The sequence below is a fragment of the Sebastes fasciatus genome, chromosome 15 (assembly GCF_043250625.1).
Source record: "Sebastes fasciatus isolate fSebFas1 chromosome 15, fSebFas1.pri, whole genome shotgun sequence".
Taxonomy (NCBI): domain Eukaryota; kingdom Metazoa; phylum Chordata; class Actinopteri; order Perciformes; family Sebastidae; genus Sebastes; species Sebastes fasciatus.
This window is the reverse complement of record NC_133809.1, coordinates 6,489,315-6,508,063: the sequence shown is the minus strand read 5'-3', so window position 1 is coordinate 6,508,063 and position 18,749 is coordinate 6,489,315. Positions and strand designations below refer to the sequence as shown.

General features: G+C 37.5%; 2 protein-coding genes across 2 annotated transcripts; one reads left to right on the top strand and one right to left on the bottom strand.

Moving 5' to 3' along the window:
- Positions 1 to 925: 925 nt before the first annotated feature.
- On the top strand, positions 926 to 6,119 carry vti1b (vesicle transport through interaction with t-SNAREs 1B). Its single transcript, XM_074660014.1, has 6 exons — positions 926 to 1,157; positions 1,252 to 1,310; positions 2,729 to 2,926; positions 3,729 to 3,902; positions 4,179 to 4,240; positions 5,257 to 6,119. The coding sequence occupies exons 1-6, from the start codon at positions 1,061 to 1,063 to the stop codon at positions 5,354 to 5,356; spliced, it is 690 nt and encodes a 229-aa protein (XP_074516115.1). The 5' UTR covers positions 926 to 1,060; the 3' UTR covers positions 5,357 to 6,119.
- Positions 6,120 to 7,838: 1,719 nt separating this feature from the next.
- Positions 7,839 to 15,943, bottom strand: arg2 (arginase 2). Its single transcript, XM_074660013.1, has 8 exons — positions 15,681 to 15,943; positions 15,506 to 15,578; positions 10,747 to 10,921; positions 10,413 to 10,572; positions 9,815 to 9,909; positions 9,593 to 9,697; positions 8,950 to 9,086; positions 7,839 to 8,827 (listed from the first exon to the last, which is right to left on the bottom strand). Exons 1-8 carry the CDS (start codon positions 15,792 to 15,794, stop codon positions 8,637 to 8,639), a joined length of 1,050 nt encoding a protein of 349 aa, XP_074516114.1. The 5' UTR covers positions 15,795 to 15,943; the 3' UTR covers positions 7,839 to 8,636.
- Positions 15,944 to 18,749: the final 2,806 nt, after the last annotated feature.

The following is an 18,749-nucleotide window of genomic DNA, read 5'->3' as shown; positions in this document are numbered from 1 at the left end:
TAATCTAAACTCTTCTAACATACAAGGCACAATTGGATAGCAAAGATAACTTAAATTAGAAAAAAATAATATAATAACAGAAATAAAAGAGGGTAGAAAATAATTAAAGGAACAAAACTTTTTTCTTTCTTTTTTTTAACAACCTTTTTTTTTTTTTTTAAATAAATGTATTTAAGATATTTCATTTACAAACATTAAGGCATTGTAATCTAAACTCAATACTTCTAACATACAAGGCACAATTGGATAGGAAAGATAACTTAAATTATAGAAAACATAATATAAAAACAAAAATAAAAGAGGGTAGAAAATAATTAAAGGAACAAAACTTTTTTTTTTTAAACAATATTTTGTATTGAATTTTACATATATACATATATACACATACAGACAGACTAATTATTACCATTATTATAATATTAATATTAATATAACAATTATAACCATTAACTGCATTTTAAATGATGAAAAATACTAATTATATTCCTTTTTAATCTTTTGTTGGACAGTAAAAATGCCATGTCACGTCAACATCCACATATATAAATTGGTAAATAAAATAAAATAAGTTAAATTCATTCAACACATTTCATTTTAAAATCCAAAGTAGAGTTTCCACTTAAAATTAAATAAATAACCAAAATGAATTGTAGTGTACATTTATATTAAGAAGTAGTAGGAGTGTTTAAAACGTCATTTCCCAGAAGGCGCAGCGACAGCTGTCCGCGTAGTGCCTGAATAAAATTGCTATCGGGGTGCTTTTTAAATCGTTTTCACCAAGATTTAACACCATTCCCGTAAATTATATTCCTATTTGGGGTGTAATATTTGACAAATTTGATTTCTTTGGTTAAAAATATATAATAAAACATGGTTTTGTTTGATTTTTGGTCTGGAGTTTTAGGTACTGGATCACGCGGAAGTCCCGGGGATGTTATTATCATCACAGCAAAACTAGTAGATTAACTCTCAGGTGTTTTGACTGATATTTGTGTATTTTACAACAAAAAGACAAAGTAATTCATCAAGAAAAGGTAGTAGAGCTTCAGTTATTGCAAAAATGTCGTCGGAGGAATTCGAGAAGTTGCACGAAATCTATAAATCTCTGTACGAGGAGCTGAAGCTGATGCCTGAGAGAGCTCTGAGATGTCACGGAGGTAAACAGGTTAATGTTGTTGTTTTACCAGCTAATGTTAACATCAGCTGACTGTGTAACTAACTGTAAACTTATGTTTTTATCTATCTTTACAGAGGAGAGGAAGAGGCTGGTGAGGAGCTTTGATGAGAGGCAGGGGGAGGCTGAGGAAGTGGTGAGATGCTCTCCTCTTAGTGTGTTATTAGAGTGATATCTGTGACAGCTACGCACTTTAATAATAAGAGATGTTTGTACTCTACCATTATCAAAGTAAACAGCCCTCAAGGCTTTTATTCAGTCAACAGCCTTGAGTAAATAATGGCCTGTTTTGACTATAGTAGAACTTCAATGTTTACTGTTATTACTCTCAGTGTCACACACAGTTCCTGAAACAATTTACAGGAAGATAGACTTACAGATAAAAACAGGGACAACAAAGTAGAACAGATAGGTAAAAATTAGGGCTGTCAATCGATTTAAAATATTTAATCGTTATTTATTGCATGATTTTCCATAGTTAATCACGATTAATGTGCAATAATTATGTGATGCTGTGCAATAATTATGTAATTATCTGACGGACACTTTGTGCAATAATCTAATAAAACTGTCATCTCATCAATATACATAATGTATTTTTATATTTTATATATATTTTTATATTTATATTGCACTCTCTTTTTTTATTGTATTATCTTTTTTAGTACCTATGGGATTGTCACAATCTAATTTCGTTGTATTACACAATGACAATAAAGGGCTTGAATCTTGAATTAATCCCACATTTTTCATCAAAATGTACTTTAAAGGTCCCATATCATGCTCATTTTCAGGTTCATACTTGTATTTTGTGTTTCTACTAGAATATGTTTACATGCTGTAATGTTAAAAAAAAAAAATTATTTTCCTCATACTGTCGGCCTGAATATGCCTGTATTTACACTCTGTCTGAAACGCTCCGTTTTAGCGCATTTTGACTGAATTGCATCTGAATTGCATCAGAATTGCGTTGCTAGGCAACACCTTGGGTCCATGTGTACTTCCTGTCAGCTGATGACATGCACATACACTGCAACCAGGTAATAAACTGGGACACATTTAGAATGTTTACGTTTAAAATTGTGTCAAGGGTCTAAATATTGTATATTCGTGACATCACGAATGGGCAGAAATCCTGACAGCCTGCTTCAAATGCAGAGTTTCTGAATACGGGCTGTGTGTATTTCCCTGTGGATTGTGTGTTTCGATACTTTAACAGTATTTATATTGGACTTAAGCCTGCTTTATAATAAAAAAACATGAAAATCTCACTTTTTTATAATATGGGACCTTTTAAATGGAGATTCGTCAAGTATTTAATATTCTTATCAACGTGGGCGTTGGCAAATATGCTTGCTCTATGCAAATGTATGTATATATTTATTACTGGAAATCAATTAACAACACAAAACAATGACAGATATTGTCCAGAAACCATCACAGGTACTGCATTTAGCATAAAAAAATATGCTCACATCATCAGTTGTTCTGTCAGTGTACTCTGCATGTCAACATTAATGTGTTCACAAACAGTATTTTCTCATCTATCTCCAGTTACAAGGAATGGAGGAAGAGCTGCGTTCTGCTCCTTCCTCTTACCGAAATACAATGAGTACAAAGCTGCGTATGTACCGCCGGGACATGGGCAAGCTGCAGAGGGACGTGAAAAACTCTGCTCCTGCCTTTGGTTCCTCTTCCCACACAGTGGAAGGAAGTCATCAGGGCATCTATTCATCACAAAACCAACAAAGTGTGAGTGTGTGGCTGTTGACTTTGATATGTTGAAAATGCTGTTTGATCACAATGTCCTCTCATTATGAGAGTGAACAATTACAAGGAAATTCAAAAGCAGGAAATGTTTCAGCTATCCTCGTAGAAAATGTCAGTTGTGGTTGTCGGCCTCTCAGATTGAAAGTAAGGAGTGTACATCTCTTCTGCTTTTTGTAAAAACAAATTCTGAGGAAATGCAGGAAATCAATAAAAGGCATGAGGCAGTTGGAGGAAATCTTGGCACACTAAGATGGAAATTTTACTGCCAAATAACCCCGGAGGCCGAATTCATAAAGCTTCCAAGTACAAAGAGTTGCTCCGAGTGGTGAAATTCTAAGGAAATTCTTGAGGTTTTCTAAGAATTTGCCCTTACAGATAAGACTAGATCCTGGTAATGATAAAAGTTATTCACAAAGCATCTTATCTTAGAGCTCCAAAGGTGGAAACTGTTAGGAGGAAGGAGGGACGAGGACTTTTAAAAGACATAAGAGTTTCTAAAGCGGAGGAGAAATGGCAGAAAGACAAAGAGGTGGGAGAAATATTCTCCAAACGCTGAATGACATTGAGTTAATGAACCAGATTAAATAATAAAATTACCAGCATGGTAAATAAATGTAAGGCTAAGTATTTCCAATGAGTGTTTGTGAGTACAGCCCCTGATGTATTCAACAAAATGGATATCAAAGGGAGTAAGAATATCTCAGAATGGATTTTTTTTCTTGCTCTTCTGTCACTGTTAGTATCATTTACCTTGGTTGTTGTTCATGTTTGCCCACCTATGCAGACAAACCAGCAGTCCCAGAGAGCATTGCTACTCCAGGGCACAGACTCTCTGAACAATGCCACCATGAGCATTGAACGAAGTCAGCGCATCGCCGCCGAGACGGACCAGATCGGCACAGATATCATCGAGGAGCTGGGAGAGCAGAGAGAACAGCTGGACCGCACCAGAAACAGAGTGAGCTGGAAATTATTGTTATTATGCTGCTATACGGGCTGAGATTGTGATGCTGCATTCGTTTGAATCTGTTGAGGGTAGATACTGTATGTTAGATATTTTTAGTCACTTGATTAAGTTTATTACATTTGATAGAATTTTTATTTTAATTTATACTTAGTTTAGGGGCAAAAACAAGTGGTACAGCTCAGGTTGGGGCCAATATGATTTACATTAGTTGGATTTTGTCAGACCATGATTTTGTTAAATCTATTCTAACTTTTGTTTATTTTGAAGTTGGCGGATACTGGAGAGAACCTCAGTCGAAGTAGAAAAATTCTTCGTGCCATGTCACGACGGTAAGTGCTACTCCAGAAGAGGTTATACATTTAAGTTATCTTGTGTTTTTTTTTTTTATCGATACACGAAATGATTGAAAGATAAATGTCTGTTTCCTGAGTTTGATTTATTCTCTGGTCTTTTGTATGCCTTTCACTGATGTTACTACATTATATTGTACTCCTGTTTACATTAGAAAGGCAAAACGGTGCACATTGATTACACTTCAACATGGATTTGGTAAAAAAAATAATTCTGATTTGCTGATTAATGCATTTCTGAATAAGATACTGGTGACTAGGGCTGCAACTAACGATTCTTTTTTTTTATTATTGAGGCGATTATTTTGTCAATTAACCGATTAATTGTTTAATCTATAATATGTCAGAATATAGTCATAAATGCATAGTGCAATTTTATCTTCAAACAGTTCAAAACCCAAAGATATTCAATTCACAATCATGAATGACAAAGAGCAGCATCAAATCCTCACATCTGAGAAACTGGAACCAGCAAATATTTGTTATTTTTGTTCAAAAACAAGTAAAATGGTTAATCGATTTTCAAAGTAGTTGCAGATTAATTTTCTGTCGATCGACAAATATAGAGCTGCATTTAACAATTATTTTTACTGTCGATTAATTTGTTGATTATTCCCTTGATTAACTGATTAGTTGTTTGGTCTATAAATATCAGAAAATGGTGAAAAATGTCAATCAGTGTTTCCCAAAGCCCAAGATGACGTCCTCAAATGTCTTGTTTTGTCCACAACTCAAAGATATTCAGTTTACTGTCATAGAGGAGTAAAGAAACCAGAAAATATTCACATTTAAGAAGCTGGAATCAGAGAATTTAGACTTTTTTTTTCTTAGAAAATTACTCAAACCGATTAATCGATTACCAAAATAGTTGGCGCTTAATTTAATAGTTGACAACTAATCGATTCATTATTGCAGAAGTTGGAACTTAATGAAATATGTTTTTTGGAACAATGACCCTCTGTTTATTGTTGACTTTATTCTTTTTTGTCTTTTAGGCTGATGACGAACAAGCTGCTATTAGGTGTCATCATTTTAATGGAGTTGGCCATTCTAGGTGCTGTGGTTTATCTGAAGTTCTTCCGAAAATCTTCTTAAGTTCTGGATCCAGGGCGAACCCAGACTCTCGACATCTGTCTCCACTGACTATCCAGTAGCAATAATGTTCCTCTGCTGTATTCAGCCAACTGTTTCTGTGAGTAAATAAGGACAATGAGATGGTTCGGTCTTAAAGTGAACCTTTCCTGAGAGGGGATTCTGTCCATGGGCAAGTTCACTGTTGTTGAACCTGTGAATGGACCAAACTCACGGAAACTCCACGCACAAACTGTGACCTGACATTTGCACTGTTTTATCAAACTGTTAAAAATACCATTGATGCCCTGCAGGGTGATTTTCTGGACTTGTGTGCTGGCTGCTACAGACCCCAGAGATGATTCTCTGTAAGGATTTATTCAAGAGTACGACCAACATGTATAGATCCTCCGGTGAATGAACTTGTGAAATGTTACTGACAGAATTTATTATTAAAACAATCGTATTGTGCCATTATATGTAAAATACTAAACAACAGTATCTGACGAAATGGCACCAGTTGAATCTGTTTTTGTTGTGTAATCATGCCCAGTATCTAAATGGTTGTATTTAGCTAATTTTTCCAATTCTGAGACCTGAGGCCAAATCAGTCAAGAGATGTGAATGGAAAATTGGGTGGAAACTCTTAATACATGCAATGTTCTTAACAGTTAATAATGTTTGATGATGATGTTAAATCACTGTATAATACAAAAATCACTGTTAGAAATAAGCCTCAATATTCCTTATTTGACAGTCACATCATTAAAGCTAATCTTTAACCTCAGTTTGCATTGGATCTGATATTTCCAGGAACGGCAGTCAAACAGGCCTAAGTTAGAAAAACATCCGCTGTGGAGCCGACGTCATCAAAATGTGTTACAGGCTGAAACCCCAGACCGGGCCAGCTTAGTGCTGGGTAAACAGCACCCGTTACTATGGAATTAATTCTCAGATAATAGGTGATAAAGTTATTTTTAGTGCTGTGTTCTTGAAGTGGCACATCTGCCACAGTGTTTTTCTTCTGCATAGATATCATGCCTTCCTCGTGTGATGCCAAGAACGAAAACATGTTTGGTGACCTGCTTTTGTGGATCAGGTGGAGAGTGGGGGTTGGGGTAGAAGGAAATAGCAAATAATTTTTTTTTGCAAAAGCATAACTTTTTTGCTGTTACAAAGTACTAACAGTAAATACTATGGTTGTATAACCATATGCAAATTATGTAATATTTTTATGTAATATAAGTGCAACTAATCATTGATGTAACTATGATGCCAGCAATACTGCTAACAATTTATACTAATCCAAACATTGCCATTATTTCTTTCATGTATCTGCATATTGATTGAATGATAACTTTTCAGGGTCGTGTCTAGAAGGTAACCCAGAAGTTGCAAAACTCTTGGAGATGGTTGAGGATAGGCATTGACCTGGAATGGTTAAGGTTAGGTATTGACCTCGACTAGTTAAGGTTAGGCATTGACCTCGAATGGTTAAGGTTAGGCATTGACCTCGACTAGTTAAGGTTAGGCATTGACCTCGAATGGTTAAGGTTAGGCATTGACCTCGACTAGTTAAGGTTAGGCATTGACTTCGAATGGTTAAGGTTAGGCATTGACCTCGAATGGTTAAGGTTAAGGACCAAGAGAACCCTGGGATATTTGGCATCTGTGGTGGACAGATAGAGATAATGTAAAGTGGAATATATTTGTATGTAGGGACAGAAAAATAACATCCACCATTGGGTGATATATGACAGTTCATACAAAGGTTATGGTTAGCGTGTCAATATTAATCCAATCCAGTATTTGTTTTGTTTAGTTTAAAAACATCTCTTTCGTTCTGCATGTCTTGCTCTTACGTAGTCGGGGTGCGGAGCCTTGACATGTCTGTGATCGTAATCTTATAATTTGTCCAAGTTTGCATAAGAGGAGGTTTTGAGTCAGTGATGTAGTTTCCATTGAGCAATTTCTCACGACAGGCCGTGATATGTTGACCTCGAATGGTTAAGGTTAGGCATTGACCTCGAATGGTTAAGGTCAGGCATTGACTTCAAATGGTTAAGGTCAGGTATTGACTTTGAATGGTTAAGGTTAGGCATTGACCACGACTGGTTTTCGCACGTTTTCGCACCTTGTGGGTTACCTTCTAGACATAACCATTTTTCAGCCATGCTAACACCATGGCTCTACAAATAGCAGTGTTAGTTGATCCACCGCTTTGGTAAACACTGAAATATCTCAAAAACTACTGAATGGATTGCCATGAAATTTGGTACAGTTATGTTCCCTTCAGGAGAAATTGTAACAAATTTGGTGATAATCTGATTTTTCATCAAGCGCCACCGTCAGGTCAAATTAGTATTTCTCTAACTCTGGTTTATGACCGTATACTTGCAGAACTACTGGCATTCCCATCAGCCTCAGTTTACTTTGTTTAGCTTTATGCCTTTAGAATAAAATGAAACTAACTATGGAGAAAATAAGACACCTTTGCACACGAACAAAAAATGTAATCACATTTATGGAAGACCAAAATATAAACTCTTTGTTACAAGGACAATAGTCGTTTAGTGGCCACATCAAGTCAAGCATTGGATCAGTTCAAGCGTAATTATCCAAATATCTTTTTTTTTTGCCAGCATTTGAATGAAAGCTGGATATTAACATTTTTCAAATCAATTAATACTGATGTAGTCAGTAAGTATTTAAACACACTAGTTCTACTACATGTACTGGTAGGTTCATTGTGAAAATACAAAAGTAAACTCTAAGGAAAATACAGTAACCATAGCTGGTCCAAAAGTGCAAACACATCATTACTAGTTATTAGTAACTGGCACAGCCACAAAACCGTTTTGAGAGTCCACGTTAGACTGTGGACTTCAAACTAAGTCAGACTTGGTTCATCATACCTCTGAGGCAGGTTCATTCTCTTGTAAACCAAACGCATAATAAATATGTGGCAGCTGTGTCCTCTAACGCTTAACTTATAACATACAGGAGAAAAATAAGTTAGTATTGCTGTTTAAGAGAACATCAATAAGTGTAACGAAATTATGTGAAAGGCTTTTGTGTCAGCATTATTAATGTGAACTTTTCTCCCCAAATCGGTAAAGCCTTTTTGTAGTTCTATGAAATCGGACATAATTTAGTTTCCTTCATGAAACGTAACACTAAACAGCAAAGAGATAAAGACTAAACCTTGAGCTACTATTTGATTCAGTCTTTATAAGTCTTGTATTCAGAATTGCGGAATGCTCAGGGAGGATGCTGATAAAGTTCATAGCTTTGCTTCATGCTCTCAGAGGCGAAGCTGCTCTGTGTCGTCCTTCGCAGAGGGAATCTCGTCGATGGACACGGGAGCGCCTTCTCTCGTCTGTCCCAGAGACGATGCGATGACGTCGACCGCTAAAGAGGCGGTGGACTCCACGGCTTCAGGGTTGGCTCCCAGCACTGGGTTTACTTCTACCAGGTCCATGGCCGACAGCAGACCTGCACATCATTCACAAGTTAGATATATGACAATAAGAGCCCTTTAAGGACAGAAAAACAAAATAAGGGCATGTGAAGCTGTCTTTATAGGATGTTTCCACCATATTTGTAGTCATCTGTACCTGTGTTGTGGATTTCCTCTGTGATGTAGATTCCCTCCCTGTAGGTCAAACCTCCGTTCACCGGTGTTCCTGTGGCTGGAGCCAGAGACGGGTCGAATGCATCGATGTCAAAGCTCAAGTGGATCGGTCGCTGTTTTCTGTTCAAGAAGGTGAGACAATTAAAGTGTGAATTTGTGGTTAACTTCAACTCAGACATGAGCAAAAATTTGACTTTTAGTAAAAGTTAAAGAGGACGTATTATGCTCATTTCCGGGTGCATACTTAAATTTCAACTAGAACATGTTTACATGCTTTTATGTTGGCCGGCTGTGCTCTAGCACCTCTTTTCACCCTCCGTCTGAAACGCTCTGTTTCAGCTTCTAACTAGCCTCTAGGCAGGTATTATGCAAATGTGTTACTTGGTGACATCACCACGTTACAGAAGAAAAGGCAGAACTTGAAGCAAGGTGTTTCAGGCAGTTCATGAGCAGTGTTTCTGTGGGGGAGAGTAACTCCTTTGGGCGTGGACATTGGGCTTTGTAACTTTGCAGACCTTTTACATGCACAAGAAACTATATAACACACTAAAGGAAAGGGAAAAGCACAAGAGCATAATGGGTCCTCTTTAAACATTTAAAGATAATCATACAATCATGTTTGATACCTTGACAGAAGATGGTCAAGAGTGACTTCCATGACCCTTTGGATGCCTAGTCTGTCGATATCCCTCATGGTGAAGTACTGGATACCCAGGTTCTTCAGGATGTGGCTGTTATAAAACAAAATAAAAAAACATCAAGAACTATTTTCACAGTGCCTACATGGAGAATTGAGTTCATATCAGCCACATATGATAAAGGTTTTGAATGTGATAGTATGTACTTACTACTCTCCGGGGTCAACATCTCTCAGTCCGATGTACACCAAGTCCCTCGAGGAGAGGAACGGCTTCAACCAGGAGAACCCTGGGATATTTGGCATCTGTGGTGGACAGATAGAGATAATTTTAAGTGAAATATATTTGTATGTATGGACAGAAAAACGTCCACCATTGGGTGATATATGACAGTCCATACAAAGGTTATGGTTGGTGTGTCAATATTAATCCAATCCAGTATTTGTTTTGTTTCTTTTTAAAACATCTCTTTCGTTCTGCATGTCTTGCTCTTATGTAGTGCGGCGCATTGACATGTCTGTACTCATAATCACAAAATCTCTCCAAGTTTGCATAAGGGGAAGTTTTGAGTCAGTGTTGTTTCTATTGAGCAATTTCTCACAACAGGCCTTGTGATATGTTGCTGTGATTGAATAACAGCTAAGGGTCGTTGTTCTGCCCGACGCAAAGAAACTGACCAGGATTTTTTTTTTACATCAGGCTGCACTTTAGATGCTACACCTTTTAATCAAAACTAGTCAAATTATGTCTGAAATGCAGGAGATCCAGTATATGTTTTATTTAAGTTAAGCCTAATATTTCTCCTCACCTTGTCTTGCAGCTCTTTGAGCATGAACGCCACAGGCTGGCCATGGATGTTTCCTGATGGAGAAGTCATGGGCGTGTTTATATCTGCATGAGCATCAACCCAGATGAGACACAGGTCAGGACACTGCCGGGCATGGCCTGCCACTGATCCAATAGCAAGGCTATGAAACGAGAAGGGCAGTCTTATAAATATCTGGTGTTTACATCAGTGAAATTAAGAGGATGAGAGTATCCTCGTACAGGAGCATTAACACATATTGTACTAGTTGTATACAGCAGGATTTCAGGGCATGTTCTGTTCCCAAACAACACATTATGTTTTATCACATAATTACCTGTGATCACCTCCCAGCATGACCAGGGTGTGCCCAGCGCCGACGGCTCTGCTCACTGCGCCTGACACCATCTTATTTGCTCCACCCACAGTGCGAGGGAACTTTACATCCATGTAGGGTTCGTCCTTGTCATGGTGGTGGAAGTTGAGGTCGCCAAAGTCGTGGACAGAGTAGTCTAAGAACGAGAAGAAACTGCCATCAATTAAAGCACTTACTGCTTTCAAGGCATTTAGCTGAGTCACTCTGACTGAGCAAGAGTTCAGAGCTTTACACCAGGACATCTGTCTGTTGATGGACAGATTGGCTGTTGCATTGAAAGAACTTGCAATCTGTTGGTTTTGGATAATCTGTCCAATTGTTAGGACACTGCCCTGTTGTCTATTTTCAAGAAACATTTGTGCTTTGAAGATTGCAGATGCCAGTTTCAGTTGTAAAGCTTAAATAATCTGTAGCTTCTGTAGCACGACTTAACACACATCTGTCTACCTTTGCAGTCTGAAGAGGCTGATTCATTCAACGCCAGGGGAATATTAGTGACAGGGCACTTTCCACTGGTTCCCATTTCCCACGTCAGCTCAGGTTTCAGCCACTGGGTGGCCCTGCACTAGATAGCCGCAGCAGTTTCAGGCCGAAAAATTTCCACTTGGTTTAGTACACGGACTTCGAAGTAAACAAGTGATGTGATCAGCCATATTCGGGGTTCATCTGGCAATGTGATCCTTCACGGTAGTGTAGTGTTGCTCTGCTGATCTAAGGGGAACCAATGTGGTTCATTACCATTCGTAGACAGGACAGGAATAGCCCTTGTCTTGATGCAACAGTGTGCACCTATTGCAGGACAATTCATATTTAAATGTATTATTATATATTTATAATATTAAAAAATAAATAAACTTTATTTATAAAGCCATTTTCAAAACGGCAGTTCCAAAGTGCTTTACAGTTAATACTAAAAAAATGCATAATAGTACGCAGCATGAAAGCATACAGTTTATAAAACGGAAGCAGATACTCAACAATAAAAGCAATGTAACAAAATAGAATTAAAAGACAAATAAAACCAAAGGATTTTCAAGCAACAAACTTATAAAAACGGCACCCTATATACGTGGGTTTTTAAAAGTTTTTTAAAAATGTGGTACTGACTCAGCTGGTCTGACAGTGAGGGGGAGGCAGAGTGTTGGAGCTAAAGGCTGCTTCTGTTTACTGCACAATGCGGCACAGCTGCTATGTGTACTGTACTTGCACTCGTTTGATTATGTGTTTGATTTTTACTGAAACAGTTGGGACACACTGACCGACCCTGAGAGTATTTAGTTCAGTAAGGGTTCGGTTTCCTACGTTGGGTCAGCTAGTGACATGGCAGCTGTATCTTTTTTCACTGCTGCCAACTTGACTTCAGGTTTCCAGGAGATTGACTCCTCGCCAACTCGTTGCTTTCAACCTCAGCAGACTAAGGACTTTTCTCAGACCTTTTGTTTTTAAACTTTAAGTTGTTTTTTTTATTATACGGATATTCTAGATGAAATCCTATAATTGCAGGCTGCAGTAATTTTACAAATCTTTCTTGTAACTTTTAATGTAATTTGGCTCTACTTGCCTCAACACATTAACATAAGTGCCATATATCGGTACTGTATATACACGTATATTGTATGGCAGGCTAAAATGAGCCCTAACTAAGATTTAGTAATTTCCTATCCTAAAAGAAGTTTAAAAAAATCAAGAAAATGCATGCTGGCTTGCATAGTGCAAAATGTGACCGGACGCAGTGGTATTTTTTTGCATACTTGGGATATAATCTTTTCCTGGCATACTATTATAATCATACCTGGCATACTAATCAGTATGCCAGGTATGATTATTGGAATGCACATAATAGGTTCTCTTTAATTGGCTGCAACACAGGAACTAGTATTGTCCTTACTGTAACTGTCACACCTTGATGATCCATTGTGTGAAGAGTTGCACAAAGCTGTCATTATCGCTGACAATTACTGTCATTTTCTATTATGAGGACCAACAATCTGGAACTCAGCAGTGAGTTTCTAGTGACACTGTGTTCCTGTCAACCGTGGTGTATAATGATAATAGATTTATATATTTAGACTGCGGTATACTCTATAGTGAGTGTATTTATAGTAACCTCATCACACATGGTAGCCAGGTTAAATATTCTGTGGAGTTAACAGGCACCCCCGAACTCTTCCAGTACATGGTGACCTTCTCTTAGGTTATGGTAGTTTTCCTTTGCTGATAGTATAAGTATACTATTTTGTAAAATAATCCAGACAACGTTTTTATTAACGTGTAATGTAAAGACACTACTTTGGGCTAACTTGTAATTAAGGCTGTGTATTGGCAAGAATCTGGCGATAAAATACGTATTATGATACAGAGGTTATGATTCAATATATTGCGATATATTACAATACTGTAAGCAAGGCAATATATTAAGATTTTTTTTGTCATAGTATAAAGAATACACCAATATGCATAACATCGGAGTAGAAAAAAAGTTTACTTTTTTATGCAGTCAGAACAGTGTGATCTGCATTTGCATTTATCACAGTCCCTGTAACATCCAACGTCATAGCTCTACTTTGGCAAAATCAATAGTGTTTTTAAGAATCAATACATTATCACAAAACATAATGTGTCGATATATTCTTACACCCCTACTAGTAATGGGCATTTCTCATCATCAAATATAAAAAAATATTAATTAAGAATAATTACCATGAAACATAATATAAATAGCAGGTTAAAAAAACGTCAAAAAAAACTTCACTCTTGCACCACAAATACAACGCAATAAATCGTTTTGAAGAAGGAAGTATTATGACCATTTTCCAAGGAGTCCCTTGACCTCTGACCTCAAGATATGTGAATGAAAATGGGTTCTTATTTTCCTTTCACATACCTTGATAATCACATTTGGGTTTGCAGTTTGGGACAAGTCATAGTCACAAGTTTGGGACAAGTCATAGTGAAGTCATCACACTGACACACTGACAGCTGTTGTTGCCTGTTGGGCTTGAGTTTTGCCATGTCATGATTTGAGCATATTTGTTATGCTAAATGCAGTACCCGTGAGGGTTTCTGGACAATATTTGTCATTGTTTTGTGTTGTTAATTGATTTCCAATAATACATTTTTACATATAGGTGCATAAAGCAGCATATTTGCTCACTCTGATGTTGATAAGAGTATCAAATACTTCCACAAATCTCCCTTTACATTTCGAACAGATAACAAAAGTGTGATTAATCACCATTGAAATATTCTAATCGATTGACAGCCCTACTATAATTCCATCCATAAGTAACACAATGACAGAGAGTATGACTATTTTGATCAGGTGTTTCATACACTTTCTGTAATAAAACATCTATAAGCAAAAATCATATCAGATGGGATAAAATCTTATCAAATGGGGGTTTCATTTGTGTCAGTTTAAGGGACCTTGACGTGAAAACTGACTCACTTTATAGTGACTAAGTGTCCTTTACAGTTGTCCTTTCTGTGACCGTTGCTGTAGGTCATTCCTGTGACACATCACCGGCTCTCCTAAATCTCCTTTGTTATGCATGTAGGCGTGGACTTTAAAGCACAATGAAACCTCATTGAAATGCAGCGCTGAAATATATAACGGATTCTTTCCGCATGAGGTGTCCTCTTTCATTTTCAAAGCAGCAGCACTCCCCCCTTTTATAGCTCACGAAACAGTCACCAGGGTGCCGGATGAAAGAGAGGGAAAAAAGCGTTGTTATGGAGGGGGGAGAGTCTGTCTGTCTGCAGTGACGACACACTGGAAATACCTCAGCAGCCTATCCGCTTCCTGCCTCCTTCCGACACGTGCCAGGGGTAAGAATGTCTAGACCAGACATGTGGCGACCCGAGTGGAAAAAGAAATCATCAGTGTCCTCTAGCGTGTGTTGTCCCACACACAGTGACCCTGTGGTGGGACTACTGTATGGTATTCTTGTCCTTGCTTTAGTAGGGGACTGAATGAGGCTTTATCACGAGTTTGTATGCGCCATTACTTCGACAATGGATTCATACATCATTCTTATATTGTGCCTATATCTGCTTTGAATCTTCTTGTAAAAATATACAAAAAACTGGCATGTTTGTGATTTATCTATAGCCTATTATTATACTATTATAATAGCTTCCTATGTCGGTGAAAGGATCTTGAAAAGTAGGATTTTATCACGTATTTGACAAGGATTTACATCATTATGGTTTCAGTGAGGCTATTCTTATATTGTGCCTATTTCTGCTTTAAAACTCCTTGCAAAAATATACAAAAAACAGTTTGTGATGTTGAAGGATCTTGAAAAGTAGGATTTTTTTTGCATTCTTCGACAAGGATTTTCATCATTATGACTTCAGTGAGGCTATTTTTATATTGTGCCTATTCTGCTTTGAATCTCCTTGCAAAAATATACAAAAAACAGTTTGTGATGTATACTACTATTATGATAGCTTCCTATATGTCTATGAAATGATCTTGAAAAAGTCTTTGAACCAGCTTTACGCAGAGATCACTTTGTTCTCTTCCAAGGCTACATGTCTGATGTTTATATTTACAGCCTACCGGTGATGTAACCAGCTGGCTGACACGTTAATTCCAGTGTTTAATGCTTTACCGGACGAACCCTTCAGGTCACACCCATCCACTGTTGCATAACGCACCGACTGCTCCTACTATACCGACTGCTCCTTTAATAATCCCCCCGGTTTCCTCACCTACCTAAACCGGAGAGCCTGTCGATGAGCCCGGCATCTCTGATGGCTTTAGGTCCATGCTCCACACCTCCTCGCTTCTGTTATAGAAAAAAACAAAACAGAAATTAGTTAAAATTCAGTGCTGAAGATGAAAATAAAGATTTAAAAAAAAAGAAAAAAGACAAATATTTTTCTTATACCTGTCCTCTTGAGAAAGGAGCTCCCAGTATAGCCACGGAGTGAGCTCTGCTTTGTTGGCACGTATGGCCGAGTTGAGTCCTGAGAAGACGGAATAGAGGTCCTCTTAAAGCCATTTTTATTTAATTTATTTAAAAAAATAAACGTCCCAGTCCAAGTCGATCCGAGCCCGACCAAAGAGTCTGATGAAAGCGCTGGGAGATGTTGCGCTGGTGGAAGTGGATGCTGCTGAATGTGACCGCGTTGCTGCAGGAGGCTGCTCTTATTGGTCCCTAAATCTACTTAATATTCATGAGCTGGTGACTAGGAGGACTCAGAAGAATAGATAACATTATCACAACTTACTTTTTTCTTAGAAACATTAACTTTAAGTCGAACTTATCACTGATGATAATAAACGTTTATGACCTTATAATAAACCCTGAAGCCTATTTATTGGCAGAGCGTCCATGTGTCATATTTAGAATGTGACGTCAGGCTGAATGACACACCTTTGGAGCAGCCAATAGGAAGCGGCGAAATAAGTGGGTTCGCTCTGTGGGCGTGGCCAGCGCACTGATGTGGGTCAGGTGCTTTTTTTTTTTTCCTGACATGTTTGTTGTGAAGCCAGCCAGCTCCATACTGCAGACTGCAGTCTCATCGACGTGGAAATTTCCAGAGACGCAGCCAAGCGGAATGTACAGCCTTGGCTTGTTGTTTACATTAGAGACATTTGGCCAGGGTTATTTGTCAACACGTGTCAAAAAAAAACACAGCCTATCGAATATCAGAGTCAAGATGAAAACACATAACCATCTATAAGCTACATATTTCCATATATAAGGTGTCTTCTAGGGTCAAAGAAGTAGGCCTATATTCAAACTTAGTAAAACTTTTACATTCAAAATATTTTTATTAATTTATTAAGATATAATATTTCTTTAATTAATTAATTTTAAATGTAATTAAAGCAAATCATCAGCAAATTCTAGGCTACTTAACTAATCAAAAGTAAAAGAAGGTTACTTATTATTATTATTATTATTATTGTTATTATATTTTTATACATGTGATTATTTTTACTGATGCTTATGTGTAAGTAGGGATTACTATCTATCTGGTGGAGGTACGCGTGACTATAGAAACTGGGTAGTTTATAACGTTTATAAGGTCATATGTATCTCAATCTGCAAGTAATTTCTCACCACAGCTGTCAGATAAATTAAGTGGAGCCACAATGGAAATAAATCATGTGACTTTTTGTGTTATCCTTGATGTTTTTTTTAACTGTGCATGTACATTAGTGTTGTAAGTGTCCTTTTAAAATGAATTGTCAAATAAACAAAACAAAGCATAGAATGTAAACACTCAACCGAAGTACCCTACCTCAATTGGCTATTACAGCCTATTATGTGCAGTAGCCTACTTGCGTAAATGTAGGTCATTCAGTGTTGAAATCGATATGCATCTTATTTTTTATTTTAAATCTTACACATGGTTTGGTTTTATTCTGTCATAAAACAATACAGGCTATAGATATTCTTGCAAAAAATATACACAACAGACCAAACAAAAACACAGATACAATATCTAAAACAGAGTAATAGAAATATGTTGTTTATGTAGCCTATTTCACAGTTGTAAATGCATACAGCGTTTCAACGGAAATGTAATCCAGTGAAATAGATATAGGCAGGTGTCTTGCTTGCAACAGCTGGAGTCCCTGTTTACTCCCGTCAGTCATTCACAAACACTGTAACAGGAAATACACTGGGACATGGTTGGAATGTTTACATCTATGAAATGGAAATGCAAAGACTAAAATATAATAATAACATAGAATTTAAACTCTCTTTAAAATAACAGGAACTCCCTGTGACCCGGCCGATAACTGCCACTTATTATGTAGAGTTCTAGAACGTGAACTTGTTGTGGGTTGGGCGACACCCAACCCACAACAAGTGTTTGTCTCCTGACGTAATCAGCCCACCTTGGTCGTCACGCAGCCAACGCCTGAAAAACGGGGTAGGCCTATACACATACAGCACATACAGTGCTATGTACATCGTGTACACAGTGTACACATCAAGAAGGTAAAAGACAGTTTATAGACTAAATGGATTTGGCGCCACCAAGCGTTGGAAAACCGAGAATACCGAGAATTTAATATGAGAAAAGGGATTTCCGTGCCCTGATTACAACCTGTCAGGCAAAACTTTTCCCCATGGATGTATACCAGGGGTCTGCAACCTGCGGCTCTGGAGCCACATGTGGCTCTTCAGCTCCTCTCTAGTGGCTCCCTGTGGATTTTTTTTTTTTTAATTTGTGGAAATGAATAACTGTTTTTTGTTTACATTTTCATTTGTATTTATCATTGTTGTTGGTCTATGGTACGACGGAGTATTAGGGCCACATTTAAGAAAAAAAATATCAGAGATTTCGAGAATAAAGTCATATAACGAGAATAAAGTCATAGGTTTCCGAGAAAAAAAGTCATAGTATTATGAGAATAAAGTCATAATATTATAAAGTAGTAATTTTACGTGTTACTTTCTTTTTTTCTCGTAAACGTATGACTTTATTCTCGTAATATTGCGACTTTTTTCTCGTAAAATTCTGGCTTTATTCTCGGAAACTTCTGACTTTTTTCTCGTAATATTACAAGTTTTTTCATGTAAAGTTATGACCTTATTCTAGCAATATTACGACTTTTTTTCTCGCAAAGTTATGACTTTATTCCCATAACATTACGAATTTTTTAGACTTTATTTTTGAAATCTCAAATTATATTCCCTCAATGTGACCCTAATACTCCATCGTACATTTGCACTTTGGCCCTCACTGCATTAGATTTATATATTATTTTCAATCACTCGCAAACTCCGATCAATCTGATTGGTTGTTTTCCTCCGGTCTGAGAAATCTTGAGCACCGGAGGACACCGGAGGACACTGGGGGACACCGGAGGACACCAGAGGACTCCTCTGGAGGACACCAGACACCGTAGGAACCCGCAGGACACCGGAGGACACCGGAGGAACTCGGAAGACACCGGAGGACACCGGAGGACACCAGAGGACACCGGAGGAACC

Bases quoted from the DNA above. Each gene is read 5' to 3' on its own strand.
- vti1b (XM_074660014.1), top strand. From the start codon at position 1,061: ATGTCGTCGGAGGAATTCGAGAAGTTGCACGAAATCTATAAATCTCTG. The intron at 1,311-2,728 runs GTGAGATGCTCT...ATCTATCTCCAG, and splicing joins AGGGGGAGGCTGAGGAAGTG to TTACAAGGAATGGAGGAAGA. The intron at 2,927-3,728 runs GTGAGTGTGTGG...CCACCTATGCAG, and splicing joins CATCACAAAACCAACAAAGT to ACAAACCAGCAGTCCCAGAG.
- arg2 (XM_074660013.1), bottom strand. From the start codon at position 15,794: ATGGCTTTAAGAGGACCTCTATTCCGTCTTCTCAGGACTCAACTCGGC. The intron at 15,579-15,680 runs GTATAAGAAAAA...TTTCTATAACAG, and splicing joins CTCCTTTCTCAAGAGGACAG to AAGCGAGGAGGTGTGGAGCA. The intron at 8,828-8,949 runs GTACAGATGACT...AATGATGTGCAG, and splicing joins AGAGGAAATCCACAACACAG to GTCTGCTGTCGGCCATGGAC.